The sequence below is a fragment of the Leishmania donovani genome, chromosome 30 (genome assembly GCF_000227135.1).
Source record: "Leishmania donovani BPK282A1 complete genome, chromosome 30".
NCBI classification, from domain to species: Eukaryota; Euglenozoa; class Kinetoplastea; order Trypanosomatida; family Trypanosomatidae; genus Leishmania; species Leishmania donovani.
Window position 1 is genome coordinate 1,080,920 of NC_018257.1, and position 13,938 is coordinate 1,094,857.

A 13,938-nucleotide genomic window follows, 5' to 3' on the forward strand; every position below is an offset into this window, starting at 1 on the left:
GCGTGCCGCGGCTGGTTTTGTCGGTTGGCTTTGCACCTCACCCCCCACACACCGACATTCCCAACGTCTCGTGTGAACACACACACACACACACACACACACACACACATACGCACACCTACACAGAAGCAGACCTGAAAAATATCTATGAGTACGTGAGGCTCTCCTTCCTTATCTACCCCACATGGCACACTAGAGAACGCACGGTAATGATACACGAGTAGAAGTGAGTGGGGCGCGGTGAAACTTCATTTGCACGCACATGGACCGGTGCCCCCGTGGCGGCTGATTCATGCCACAGACGCATGAAAGGTGCCGCAGATGCGGCAACGTAGCCGCAGAATACTCGCCCTCTGGCCCCCCCTCACCACCACTCTCTACACCGAAGAAGAGCGCAAGACATGCGGTGGCGACTCGACCGCAGAGAGAAAGCCGCAGCCCTCACGACGTCAGCGATCCGGGCTCATGATGCCACAGATGGACGCTGTAGTCTTCGGCCTGGGGGAGCCGACAGGCGACGGCTCCGGCGTGGCTTGCCGCTGTAGTGGGCGAGATAAACGGACTGAGGGCGATAGCACCCCTGCGTCAGGCACATCACCACCTGCGTGAGAGCCGCGCGTCTTGTCTGTGTCGGCGGATTGGGTCTGACTACGGCGCCGGGAGCGGGACTCCTGGGAAAGCACTCGCACACGTTCCAGGAGTTGCTTCATCTCCTGCTCCTGTGCTACGCGGCTGTCCACGAGCGCCTGCTGTGCGGCCGCGATTGCCTGAGACTGCAACTGCAGCGTGGCTTTCATGGTGGCTCTTTCTTGCTTCAGCTGTGCCGCCTCAGCCGAAGCCTGGAGCAGTTGCTGCTGCCACGCCCTCTCTTTGCGTTGGAACTCCGCGACGAGCGCCGCGTTCTCTTGCTTGAGAAGGTTCTGCTCCCAGGCGGGCGGTGCGGCCGCGGAGGGGCTGAGCGCTGCGATGCTGGTCGCCCTGGACGGCTGCAGACGCAGAGACGGTCGCGGGGAGGTAACGGCGCCGCTGGCGTCTCCTGCCCCCGTGGGTGCGCCTTTGCTGCCCGACGTCAGCGACTGCCGCAGCTCCAACAAGCGGGCCTTCTCCTCTGCGAACTGCTGTGCTTTGCGCGCGTCCTGAAGAGCCTTTTGCAGCTGCGATACGACGGCGCTCGACTCGGCATCACTCGAGTGGTGGCGGTGGCTGTGCTGCTGCTGCTGCTGAAGGGAATGCGAAAAGGTTTGCGATACGGCTCTGCCGTTCACGGTGGACCCGTTCGGCACCTCCGAGCCGACCGTGTCGTCGCCGCTCCGCTGCGCGCTCTCGAGCTCCGCACGGAGGAGCAGCACCTCTTTGCGATGCGCGCGGCGCTGATCTGCCAGCGCGTCTTCGGCGTCACGTTGCGCGGCCCGCGCATCCTCCAGTTCTCTTTGGAATGCCCCTGGCAGCGGTACAGAACCAGCCTCACCATCGCCTGGAGCCGTGGCCGCACCATGTGGGTGCTGCGTCGAGCGCCGTTCCTGCTGCTGAGCCCACTCCCGCGACACCGCCGCTAGAAGTACTTCGTACTCCCCGTCCGTGTGGGCCAGGGCATTCAGCGTACAACTCATGTGAAGAGGCGACGCGCCGCCGTTGCTGCTGCCGACCGTCCGCCGTGCTCGCTCCGCATCCACTGCGAGGGGTGTCGAAAAGGAAAAGAGAGACTCTCGCACCTGCTGCATTTCGGCCGTGGTTGCCAGCATCTCCTCGGCTGACATGGACTCATCCATATATAGGAAGACGTGGCGGCGCGATGCCAGCAACAGTGCGGCCATGTGTGCCGTGGAAAGATGAGAGCCGACAAGCACCGCACACGTCTTGTTCCCCTTGTACTTGAATACTGCAAGCGAGATGACGCTCAGCGTGCGAAGCACCTCATCGACTGTCTCGGCAGCGTCGCTCGCGCGAAGGGTCTCGCACGCCGTGGCGCCGCCGTCGTAGGCGAAGAGGAGACACTCTTCGTACTGCAGGGGAGCTGTGTTGGTACCATTCCGGTCCTCGGGTGCTGTCACGACGGGCCGCAGGGCGATCTGACGCTCATCAAGGGCCGAACGATGGCGGGCCTGATTTCGGATGATGTAGTGGACGACGGCGTCGCCGAGTCGTCCGTGATGCACCTGAGAGCCTAACAAGAAAAATATCGAGTAGGCGTACGCCGGCGCTGCTGCCATGGATGACATTATCGCGGTCGCCAACTTGCTCGGCAAGGCGAGCTCCACCACATCGTCGGCCGCCACTAGTTTCCCGTTCAGCGAGAGCGTCTGCGCATCCACCACGTGCAGCGGCACATTGTCAGACGTCCGCACGCCATTCAAGCAAAGCGAAGTAAAGAAACGACCCATCACAAGCGCATCGCCGAGCTTAGCCCTTTTTTTTTCCAGCGCTATCAGTGCTGCTGTTGTGCGCGCTATACTCACCCGTGCGTGTGCGGGTGTGCTCAGTGGGGCAGAGGCACGGGAGGGGACGGAGGGGAGTGGGTAAGAGAGAAAGGCGCCGTGAGCGTCCACTGCGGGCCAACCTCCTCCCCTACCCCTGAATGGCATGAGAGGAACGTGGGGGAGCAGGAGTAGGCAAGGCACAGGGGCAGTAAACGGCAGGAGAAGCAGTGTGGTGGGGGGTGGCATGCACACGCATGAGAAGAAGCATATGGAAGGGGGGGGGGTAGTGGCGTCTGCAGAGGGCAGCTGAGCTGCTTCTCGCACAAGAACGCCGTTCACAGCCCCGCGAGGCTTGCTTTCTCTCTCTTTCTCTCGGGCGCGCGCGGGGACATCCTCTTTCTATCGGACATCCGGTAAAGTAGCAACGCTCATCGGTCCGTCTTTTATTGAAGTCGTGTATACAGAGGCTGCGCGAAACGAAGGCGTGACTGCGTTCAGGTACGCGCGTGTATGAGCGAAGTTAGCGCTCGTGGTGGTGGTGGGGTAGGCGAAGTTGTCACGAGCTGGTAGGGCGCAACGATAGTGAGTGGGTAGTAGAGTGGTGGATGATGCAGCCCACGACAAACAAAGAACACGCCCAAAGGCGGACACGCGCACCCTGACCGTGGGTGAGCACGAGCTTATCTTTCCGGGTCGGTTAGAATGGTGCTTCGAAGGTCATGTCGTGGGGCGGGGGGCTAATGAAAGCGATCCAGCCAGCTGCTTTGCTGCTTCGACGCACGGCCCACCAAAACTCTTCCGTCTGCAGCCCTTCCAGCGCACTCGCGCCGATCTGGGCAAGAATGCGATCTGGAAACAAGTCAGGGTTGTCCTTGACAGAGTCTACGAGGTCCTCCGCAACGCCGATGAGCTCCTCCTCCACCCATGCATCTTGAATGACGTCCCGCACGACAAAGGTACGCAGCGCAGCGCGGGTTGGAGTGTCATCTGTGAGCTCGTGGATAAAAAACTTCTTAAGGTGGGCCAGCACAACGGGATGCGTGAGGACCTGCAGCCCAAACGTGCTCAGCTGCGATAGCACTTCTGGGTCGTGGAGAGACTTGTCGACAACTTCTCCTGAGAGAGCGATTGCAGCCAGCTGCACTATCTTCTCATTCCGAGCTGGATGCTGATGAAAGTATGTCTTGTACACGTAGGTGCCGCCCAGTGCTGCCCCCGAGACGCCCACCGCTGCAAGACTCCAACGAACAAGGGAATTGGCAGAGATCGGCATACCCAATCACCTGTGGCCTGTGATACTAGGCCTTTCTCTATGAGCGTGTGCTGGTCTGTGCGCGAAAGGGGGTCCGCGCCTACTGCGCAAGAACAGCGAGCTGGCGTCAGCGGAGGTCACGCTTACTTGTGATGTGTGCCAGGCAGTGCAGCTGCGAAAAAAAAGAGGTCGAGATAAAGTCGGGGATGCCGCCGCTGGCTTCTGGGATGAAGGGGTGTGCATTCCCCACCACCCTGCATGTGCACATACACACACAAAGCAGAGAGAGACGCAAGAGATGAGCCGTGAAAGCATGTGTGCGTATGGTTGCATGTTTGTGCACAACAGAGATACAAACGGAGAGGCGCGAGGTGAAAGGTGCGCCTGGCATACAGAAAGACGTCTCCCTCACACACGCGCACACGCAAACACATCGATTGGGTGTGTATACGGGATGGAATTGGGGGACGCACCCATGACCTCCAAGGGAGTTGAAGGCGATATTCGAGGTGCCACCCGATTGGAGAGCCTTCACAAGATCGTATGCCCGCAGGCGCACACATGGTCAGAGATAGGGAGGCATTCATATGCAGCAGCACGTTGCCGCTTCGTCCGATAGAGCGTGCTTTCTTGATCAAGTCCACGCTCCCTATAACACAGTGACTGGTACACTAACACAGACGCACACGTGCATGTACACATGCAAAGCCAGGGAAGCAGCACCATCCGAACGCGGAGCGAAGGGTCGCGCGATGCAAACCCACAGCGGTGGTGACCATCACCATCACTGCTGCACTATCCAGAGTGATGACGATCCTTTCTGCATACTCGTGTGTGTCCTCGTAAAGTCTCGAGGACTGGGAGGAATATGCGGAGAGGGTGAGAAAAGAGAAGCAAGACGCAGACAGCAGAAAACAAACAAAACATGGCAAACAATAACGGGGGCTGGGGTGGGAGGCTTTGCATCGAGGGTACACGGTGGAGGGAGACAGCAACGGCAAGGATAGCACCGAAGGAGGAACTCAGCCGGGAGAGCAAGAGAGGTGCCCGGTGCCAAGGGAAAACAACGGAGCCCCCCTCCCCGTCGCCACGAAACAGAAAAAAAAACGACGACGACGAAGGAAAAAGAACAGCACGCTGTAAGTGAGGGAACGGGCGCGTCCCTCACCGAGGTACCTCTTCTCTCCATGAACCTCGCCGTCCTCCTTCTCGTATTCCGCCCCACCCCCCTCTCAGCGTGTGGGTAGCACCACGGACAGCAGCGGCTGACACGCACAGGGGCACACTCATAAGGTTCTATCAGAGAAGTTTCCGTGGAAAAGGGAGTCGATCTTGTTGGCTAAGGTCTGCAGCGCATTTTCTTTGACAAAGGTAAGGTAGTTGAGCGGGTTTCTGCCGCCACTTGTGAGCACGTTCCGCCGCCAGTCTGTGCCGTAGTACGATACCCACACTGTCATTTGCAACTTACGAATGTCAGTAGGGTCAGTCCTATAGACGCCGCAGTTCTTCTGCCCCGGGACTTCGCCGATACACGTATAGACACTAGGATCGCCCAACGTGCAAACATCTTCGGCGTTGCACGTCGGAGCGAAGCCCACTTTGGCTGGCTGCACCACCGTCGCCGCCACCGGAATGGTGATATTCTTATCACAATAATTGATGCCCGCAGGGGGTACGGTGCCGTTCTTGCACAATACGGAGTCGTAGTTGGGATTCGCAACGGTCGTCTCGGATGCCGCGGCGGCCCCGACATAGTTGAATAAGCCGTTATGAAGGCCGATCTCCAGAGACAGCATCGTCACAATGCCGACGGAGTTGGACACGCCGGTGTGATCAGTGCCGTTCACGGCGATCAGAACGGTACCTGTGGAGACACCTTTCTGGGGATAGAGTGTGCTATTCGAGGCACCAAAGCCGTAGACGGAGAGATACCGAGGCCCCATGTCCATGGAGAGGTGATCCGTAACCGCACCGCTCGTTTCGTCCTTGGTGATGTAGCAGCTGGTCATAAAGGGTGCGCTTATCAGCGTGAAGGAGGAGAGCTGGTCTACAATCGGGCAGAAGCTGTAGGTGGCGAGATGGTGTACCTGGGTGCCGACCGTGAAGTTGTTCTCCCTGGAAGTTTGCAACATGAAGCGGAGATTCATCCGCTTTTTGCGCGCACACGCAGGGCCGTTCGTATCATACGGTTTACACAACGCGGTAGTCCCGCAGTTTTCTTGCGCTTGGGCTGTCACACAGCCCAGCAGAACGACAACCGCCATCACACAGAGGGCGGCGCTCAGCTGTGGTACACAGGGCTGCAGCATCGGTGCCAGTGTGAGCAGGACCTTCCGATGCGTGAGTCTGTATTGGTGAGCGAAACAGAGAAGGTGGCAGCAGGAGGTATAACAGCAACCGTTGCGCAGAGAACGGATGCTGCTGCTTGCACTGGAAAGCTTCGCGTGATGAAGTGGAGGACGAAAGGGGGATGTGGTGTGTGTGTGTGTGTCAGCGTGGGGGTGGGGGGGGGAGGGAACGCTAGTTGCTGCAAACAAACATAAAAAGGCAAGTACTCACGCTGCGAGGCGGCGCATTGAATATGTACGTGCGAATACGTCGGCGGAGGTTTCGAGATGCGGAATAACATGAGAGGGGAGAGTGAGAGAGCACAGTGATGCAAGGGTACTTTAGTGCGCAGCAACGTGTGGCGCAAAGACGAGCACTGCGCCTCGCCTGTTCGAAAGGTGACAGGGGCTGGAGGAAGAGGGAGTGCGATCGCGGTGGAGCGCAAACCGAGGCCATGAATTTGCCTCACACTTTGAAAACACGAGTCCAACCAGCAACTGCCCACCGTTTCCCTCCCTCTTTTTGGCAGTAACGCGGAGCAGAGGGAGTGTGTCGGTGCGTGCGTGCCGGCAGACAAGAAGAGGTGAGGAGAAGGATGGAGGGGGGGCCTCAGTTTAGCTTCTGTGGTTGATGTTTGCTTTCCTTCTCGGTGATCAACTGGCGTCCACAGAAAGAAGTGCACAGTAGGAGAGCCTTTGTACTGTGTGCTGCTAGTCGGTGGGTGTACGCGCAGGCACAGAAACACAGGCAGGCGCAGCTTGCAAGTGGAAACAACGAGGAGGCGTGAGCGGGGTAAGAGATATAGGTTCATGGTTAGAGGCGCGGGAGGGCGAAGTTTGATATAGAGAGGGTGAGGGAAGCAAGTTTACCGTAATAATAAATTTTTTTTTTGGGGGGGGTGGGGGGGTGGGGGTACAACGAAACCAAACAAGGACATTGGCCGACGACGCTTTCCAGCAAACTCATTCTCTGCAAGGCGGCATAAACTCAACTTCACTCTTCCCCACCCGCCCTGCCACAGGCCCCATCGCGTAGTGTGAAGTATGCCGTAGGCAAGTGCGTTACAGCAATGCGCAGACTCAGGCACCTGAGCGCGGCCTCAGCCTCAAGCTCTAGCCGCCCACCCGCTGCGCAGGTTGCCTCACAGCCGCTCCCATGGTGCCGGTCGCCACCTGAAGCGTCCCCCCTCGGGGTGGCTCTCAGGCTTCTTGTCGGCAGGCAGTGTGACGGCCTGGTGGGAGGCGTTCGAGTCATTCTGACACTCTGCCCATCACGGGTGGTGCAAACCTGTACAAAGTCGCAGGCCGCACCGACGCAACGCCATCCACGACCTGATCACCAACATCAGCAGCGATACATCTCACTGACTTCCCTACGCTGCAGGAACTTAATCTTGTCACCGCCAGAGGTGGTTCTGCATTTGGCAGGGGATAGGAGAGAGCTGCTTGGCTTTCCTGCACAGAGTGAAGGCGCTGAACCCTGAGATTCCACGCCGAGAGGCGTGCCCTCGCCATCAGGCAGATTAACCGATAGAGAAGAACAGAAGACAGTGTGCGAGGGCGGAATCGAATAGGGAGACGCATCGCAACATGAATAAAAAGGACCGGCCGAATTCAGACATGGGCGAGGTGTCAACAGCTTCCAGTACTCAAGTGGCAAAACGAGGATAGGGATGGCGGTGGAAGTGACCTCTTCGGACCGAGGCGATTGAAGAAAGTGTAGCGACACACACAAACACGCACGCATATTCACAAACAGTCAGGCAAACACCGTAAGAGAAGAAGCAGGAGAGGATTAGGAGGACGAGTGCGCGTCTATGTGAAGCACGCGGCACGCATAGGTTGATCAGGTTGGGTCGTGTGCCTTCGAAAACAAAAAAAAAGATCAGCCCGGGAGCAAGAGAGAACGAGAATCGCGGGCGTGAAGAGGGTAAGACCCATCCTCACGGCTTCTCAGTCGTTTGCCTCTCTTTTTTTTCCATCTTGCCGCTGTTCCCAATCGCACAGCACGGGGACGCTCTCGCCTCTTATCCTCTCAACTCTCTCCCGACACACGGTGAAGCGTCGCCACAAAACAAGGACACGACTCATCAAAGGAAACAGAAAGAAAAAAAAAAAAACAGGAAAGGGCAAATAATAAGTGCGCGTGGGGATGAGGGAGAGGCAGAGAGAGAGTGAGCGCGTGCCTCTGCTGGTGTGTGTGTGTGTAAGTGCATGTGTAAGCTTGCGTGGGTATTATGCAGACTGAAGCAAAATAGAGTGACAAGAAGACGTTTTATGGAGAGGGGAAAAAACGAAAAGGACGGCATACACACACACACGGACAGACACACAAAGAAGACGCAAAAAAAAAAACAAAAACGAAACGAAGCACGGAAGAAAAAAAAAGAAAAACAGAAAACACACCGGAACACACACCTACAATTACACACGCATATATATATATATATATATATGGCACTCAGAGGAGGGTGAGGGTGAGGGTGGGTGGGTAGAGGGCGAGAGATGAGCAGTCAAATGACATGGCAGAGTGGACTGGAACGACACGCGGTAGGCGCGCAGAAATGGAAGGGGAGGAGCACATCTTGAATTGCATGCGGGCATGTGTGTGTGTGTGTGCGTCTGCGTTCACGTGGGAGAGGGAAGGAAAGGGGTGGGGGCGGAGTTGGTGAGCCGAGGAGGTGATGATCACGAATGGGGTGGGCGGGCGGGATGAAGCGGAGGCAGCAGCAAAATGCCGAGGACGAGGGAGAAAAAAGACCGCTGGAAAATGTACAGGGAAAATCACCACACACAGAGAAAGGGCCCTCAAACTCCCAAAGATGAGCACACCACCGCGCATGTACGCACACTAAACTTTATGCGATTCGCACGGGTCCTCCGTTCACACATTCGTTCTCCGCCATCGCACTACGACTGCGGTGGCAGGTCTACAATGTCGAACTTGCATAGGATAGACGCCCCGGGCAGCGATGCACCGTTCTTGCAGAGCTTCATGGGAACGGCGCGGTAGCCGGTGCGCAGTGCACGCACCGGAATAACCATCTCACACACGGAGTCGTTCGCAGACGTCGTGTCCTCGTCCATGACCTTGACAGTCAGCAAGTCTATTTCCTTGCTCTCGCAGGCGAGGGTGAACGTCTCCATCCAGTATGGATTCAAGCCGTTGTTGCGCACCACTGACGTCTTCACCTCGGTGCGGTCGCGCTTGTTGATGTACAGCTTCACGTACGGGTCAGCAATGTCGCCCTTCTTCTGCAGAGAAGGCTTAGGAATCTGCGTCCCGCTTAGCACGGTGACGGTGATGGTGCAGGGTGTTGCCTTTGCCTTACCCGATGGGTTGCGCAGATAATCCGGCTTCAGAACGTAGCCGCAGCCCTTGTTCAGTGAGAACATGCCGTCGTTCAAGCGCATGTCGTCGTCCCACGTCTGGTAGTTAAGTGCCACCAACTGCGCCCCAACAGACCATGCGGTGGTCGGGTTGTAGTTTGAGGAGCCGATGCGAGTCCCCTTCGGGTAGACGCGCACCATCATGCGCGAGGTCTGCCCGATAAACTCGTCACGGTGGCTCAGCGCTAACTCCTTCACCACGGTCTCGACGTAGCTCTGGATATAGTACGGCTCCGCGTCCCGGCCCCAGTCGCTTGTTTTGAAGGCACCCACCGTAACGCAGGACCTTAGCAGGTGCGACAGCGCCCCCTGCGAACTTGCCTCCGCCTTCTGCGACGGCGACCGAGCGGCGCCGCTGTCGTTGTCTGAGCCAGCCAGCCCCTCCTTCGCGTCGTCCACGTCATTGTGGGGCAGCTTCCACTTCACGAGAACTTTTCCCTTCAGTGACTCTGGCGTGTACATCATGTTCGGAATGTCCTTGGCCGTCATAAGCATATCGCCGAGGATGGTGCGCAGGTGATCTGCCATGACCATGGACTGCTCATCCGACGTGTGCACCTCGAGTGAGAGAATGACCGGAAACGGGGAGGCGGTGAAGGCGTGGCGGCGGATGGTATCAATGACGTCGACAAAGCGGATCTTCGAGGTGCGGGTGTGGCCGTGATAGATGACCGGGTCGTTATCCTTGCCGTCCCAGCAGTCTAGCTCGACGCAGCGGCACCCCGCTAGGAGGGCGCGCCTGTACATCTCAATCTGACTGGAGGACTGGAACTGGTCGCCCGAGAGATACGTGTTGTGCGAGGAGTTGATGAAATAGTCCTTCAGCGGGTGCGTCATTTCGTCGACCACCCCTGTCTGATGTGCCGGGTCGAGGGCTGGGTTGAGGCAGGGGCTAAGGAGGTAGTGCACGAACTGGGTGAAGGTGATTCTGCTGTTTTTGTCCGGCTTGAGAGTGTTGAAAAGGATGTCACTGGGGACGTCGCCCTGAGCCTTGAGAAAGCAATCGAACTCGGCACGAGTCATCCAGTCTACCTGGGCTGCGAAGGACGCGAACAGCGGTCGTAGTTCCTCGTGTTGTGTGAGCTGAATGAACAGCGTGGTGAACTCCTCCAGGTCGAGCGCGCCATCCCCTGAGGCATCGTGCTTGCGTACGAGATCGGCCAGCAAATCATCGCTGATCTCGACATTCATGCGCACCATCATCTTTTTCGCCTCTTTTAAGTCTACCTTGCCATCCCGGTTCGTATCCGCTCGCTCCCATGTGGCGCAAATGCAACCCGTGAGAGTGTCCTCGTTGGGCACCGCGCCACTCGGTGCAAGAGCGCCGCCTTTCACCTTGTAGCCGATCATCTGCAGCCACGTGTTGGCACTCGCTTTATCATCGAAGACGATGCGCCAGCCGCGGTGGATGCGCGTGTTCATTTCGACGACGACATTCGTGTTACTGTTGAGCTTCGCCTTCTTGTACACCTTGCTGGCTGGGTCCATCTTAGTCACCTCGTAGAGGTCACGGAAGACCAGCAGCTGACGCCTCGACTTCCTCGTGGGCTTGTACTCAAGCGCCTTGCCGTCCGATGTGAGGGAAACAGTCCTTCGCCGGACGGAGTTTCGCTTGGTTACGCGCCGCAGAGTCAAGGAGGTCTGGAGACGCGCGAGAAGGTTCTGCACCGCCAGCAGCTCCTCGCTCGTTTGGGGAGGGTCCGGCAGCGTCGAGCCGATGGTGAGCGCTGGCATGGCGTCGAAAATAATCGTCTGGCAGCGCAGCCGCCGGTGTGTGACAGGGCTTGGCTAGATGCCTGCTTCTTGGCTTGCAATGACGCTACTCGCAGCACGCCAACACTACTCCAATGACAAAACTACACAACTCTCAGTAGGGGAACGGCGGGAAAGCAGGGGAGTGTCCGATAGCAAAAAAAAAGGGGGAGCGACAAAGAAAAAAAGGGATCACAAACGCGGCACAATACTAAAGCGGCCGATGATGCACTTGATACGGTTAAGAAGACACGAGAAGCAACAAACGGAGAAATAAATATTATATATATATGTATATAAGCACGACAGACTCCGTAGCGGAGAAAGTTGCGACCGTCCGCAATTACGCAGGCTCCACACGTATGCCAGTGACGGTGTGCTTCAATGACCAGGGAAAAGGCCAACGAAAAGAGCAGTGCGCCTCTTTCTCGTTGCAGTCTTCCGGCTGGTGTGTAGAAAACCAGAAGAGTGAAATGTGCGATTCTAGCACTACCGTGAGAGCGTGTGTGCGCACCGCTATACTTTCGTAGAGTCGTATATATATATATATATTTTTTTTTAGTTTCTCGATCAGTGTCCTGTATGTGTTTGGGGGTGGGTGGGTCGGTGGTTGGGGGGTGCAGCGCGCTGTTTCACTCTACTCCAACTCTTCCATTTTGTGCTGCCGTTTTTTTTTTTGAAGGTGGGCCGGACTGCGGTGAAGCGCTTCGGGGGGGGGGGAAGGTCAGCCGCGCACATGCCTGTGCGCGCGACACAGTAAAGAGGAGAAAGTGGTGGTGGCAAGATGAGCGCAGTGCCCAGAAAGTGGAAGGTGAGAGGGCAGCTCGTTGGGGAGATGACATGAGGCATATCCCGGAGGCAGCAGAGGTACAAGGGAATAATGACAGACATCACCATCATGCAGAAGGTGCGGGACAGCAGCTGAGGACCAGGAGCAAAGACCGAAGAAAGGCAGCCGCCTTGGCAATATCCCCACGCCGCTCTGACGTGCGGCGCTGCTTTTCTTGTCCAGTTATGCCCTCGTAAGCACCACGCACCGCAGCCTTAGGAGAGAGCGAGAGGGAGGTGGGCCAGCAGCTCTGATCGGTTTCACACGTGGATACTTGTGTAGCTAAGCGAAAGAAAAGCAAACCAACAAAAAGAACGCAAGCAAGCGCGTGACACAGGAGTCACAAATCTGCACATATATGTGCAGCTGGAGCGCTCGCCAGCGAGGGTCGAAGCAGACGAGAGCGCCATCATACAAGAGTGAAGAAAAAAGGGGTGGGGCATGCACGCTGAGCATTTCTTGTACGACTAGGAACGGTACGCCACCGTTGTTGGCAGGTGGAGCGGTGTGACGGAGCAGGACGAGTTAAAGGGATGAAGCTCATGCCGCGCACAGTGACCACATGTATGCACCGCGCAACGAGAAACGAGGAAATCCGTGGAAAACGTCACGTGAACGCCTTGTGCCTCCCCCACCCCGTGCGACGCTGTTTGTCGCGGCTTCTTTGCTCCAGAGGACCGCGCGTTGGCTAATGATGGCCGCAGTCCTCGTGGGCGCTGTCCTTCTTGGCGTACGCTGGATGCACCTCGTAGTTAGCCTTTCCTGGGTGCTTCCAGCGGTACCGCTCTGGATCAAAAACGGAGCGGTACACATGCGGGTCCGGCTCCTTGCCGTCCTGAAACGGGCTGTTGCGCAGCACACCACCCAAGTCGCGAATCGGCTGCCGCAGGTCCTCCTCAGACTCTGGCGTCGTCGAGATCTTGTGCTCCTCCTCGAACCAGTCGTCGTCATTGTCCTCGTCGGTCGACATGTTGATAAACTTGAGACGGCACCACTTGCAGCAGACCACTTTGTTGCGCGGGCACTTAATGAAGATGCGCGGGTGCTGAAGAATGAAGTGGCCGTGCCCCATGCACCAAATACGCGACCGGTACACCGGAACTGGCGGAATTTCACAGATGATGCCACCGCGGCTCGTGTAGTTCAGCTGCGGCGTCTTACGCCCCGGTCCGAGGATGCCGGGATGGAGACTAGACAATTCGTCGATGCCGGTGTTCCATGTGTATTTGGGGTCCTTAGGGTGCGTGAAGACGAGCTGCTTCTGGTTCGTGATGCGGCTGGCGTACTCCAGCGGCATGTACACCGGGGGCCCGTAGTAGCCCCGGTTGTCTGAGAAGGTCCACAGCAGCGGGAACGTCCTCTTCATTGACTGCTCAGTTTTATTGCGTGTGCCTCACCGAGGTTGCTGGCAAAAATAAAAGGAAAGAGACACAGTGCGGCGGCTACGCGCAGCGTGAACGCAGTAGGAAAGGCGCTGCGATAGGTGACGCAAAACTCAGCTATGCCTAGATGTCGTGCGAACGAGGGCGAGACGGTGGGGGGGGGGAGGGGGAGGAAACGAGTTCGCTACCAAACTCTCGATGAAAGCAGCGCGAGCAAGTTCGAAAAAGGAAGAGGAAAGAGTTCTACACGTAACACAAGCAGAGAAAGAAAGCACTAACTAGCTACAGCTATAACAAAGAGGTAAGGCGAGGAGGGGGAGGGAGGGCAGCAGAGCACACGAACACAAACTATACCGTGCCTCTGCTGCCGTCGTTCGCTAGCAGGTCAAGAACTGCGTATGACCTCAGCATACGCTAACTCAAGAAAGGGAGATAAGACGGGTAGGAGAGGCACTGTCGGCGATATGTATGTAACTTTCGAGAAGCTCCGCTGTGATCTGTTTCCCGCTGTCCACTATCTTCTTTCCTTATATACCTATATAATTTGCCTCGGTGGGGTCTGTGTGTGTGCGTGGGTGGGTGGGTGGGG

The 13,938-nt window shown here is 57.2% G+C and overlaps 5 protein-coding genes across 5 annotated transcripts; all 5 read right to left on the minus strand.

The window, feature by feature from the left end:
- Positions 1-449: 449 nt before the first annotated feature.
- On the minus strand, positions 450-1,814 carry LDBPK_302940 (hypothetical protein, conserved; the record flags this gene model as incomplete). The annotated part of the gene is made up of 1 exon (XM_003862957.1): positions 450-1,814. The coding sequence occupies one exon, from the start codon at positions 1,812-1,814 to the stop codon at positions 450-452; it is 1,365 nt and encodes a 454-aa protein (XP_003863005.1).
- A 1,300-nt stretch (positions 1,815-3,114) lies between these two features.
- LDBPK_302950 (hypothetical protein, conserved) lies at positions 3,115-3,690 on the minus strand (the record flags this gene model as incomplete). The annotated part of the gene is made up of 1 exon (XM_003862958.1): positions 3,115-3,690. One exon carries the CDS (start codon positions 3,688-3,690, stop codon positions 3,115-3,117), a length of 576 nt encoding a protein of 191 aa, XP_003863006.1.
- Positions 3,691-4,955: 1,265 nt separating this feature from the next.
- LDBPK_302960 (hypothetical protein, conserved) lies at positions 4,956-5,978 on the minus strand (the record flags this gene model as incomplete). Its single annotated transcript, XM_003862959.1, has 1 exon — positions 4,956-5,978. One exon carries the CDS (start codon positions 5,976-5,978, stop codon positions 4,956-4,958), a length of 1,023 nt encoding a protein of 340 aa, XP_003863007.1.
- Positions 5,979-8,906: 2,928 nt separating this feature from the next.
- Positions 8,907-11,120, minus strand: LDBPK_302970 (phospholipase c-like protein; the record flags this gene model as incomplete). Its single annotated transcript, XM_003862960.1, has 1 exon — positions 8,907-11,120. One exon carries the CDS (start codon positions 11,118-11,120, stop codon positions 8,907-8,909), a length of 2,214 nt encoding a protein of 737 aa, XP_003863008.1.
- A 1,535-nt stretch (positions 11,121-12,655) lies between these two features.
- LDBPK_302980 (hypothetical protein, conserved) lies at positions 12,656-13,333 on the minus strand (the record flags this gene model as incomplete). The annotated part of the gene is made up of 1 exon (XM_003862961.1): positions 12,656-13,333. The coding sequence occupies one exon, from the start codon at positions 13,331-13,333 to the stop codon at positions 12,656-12,658; it is 678 nt and encodes a 225-aa protein (XP_003863009.1).
- Positions 13,334-13,938: the final 605 nt, after the last annotated feature.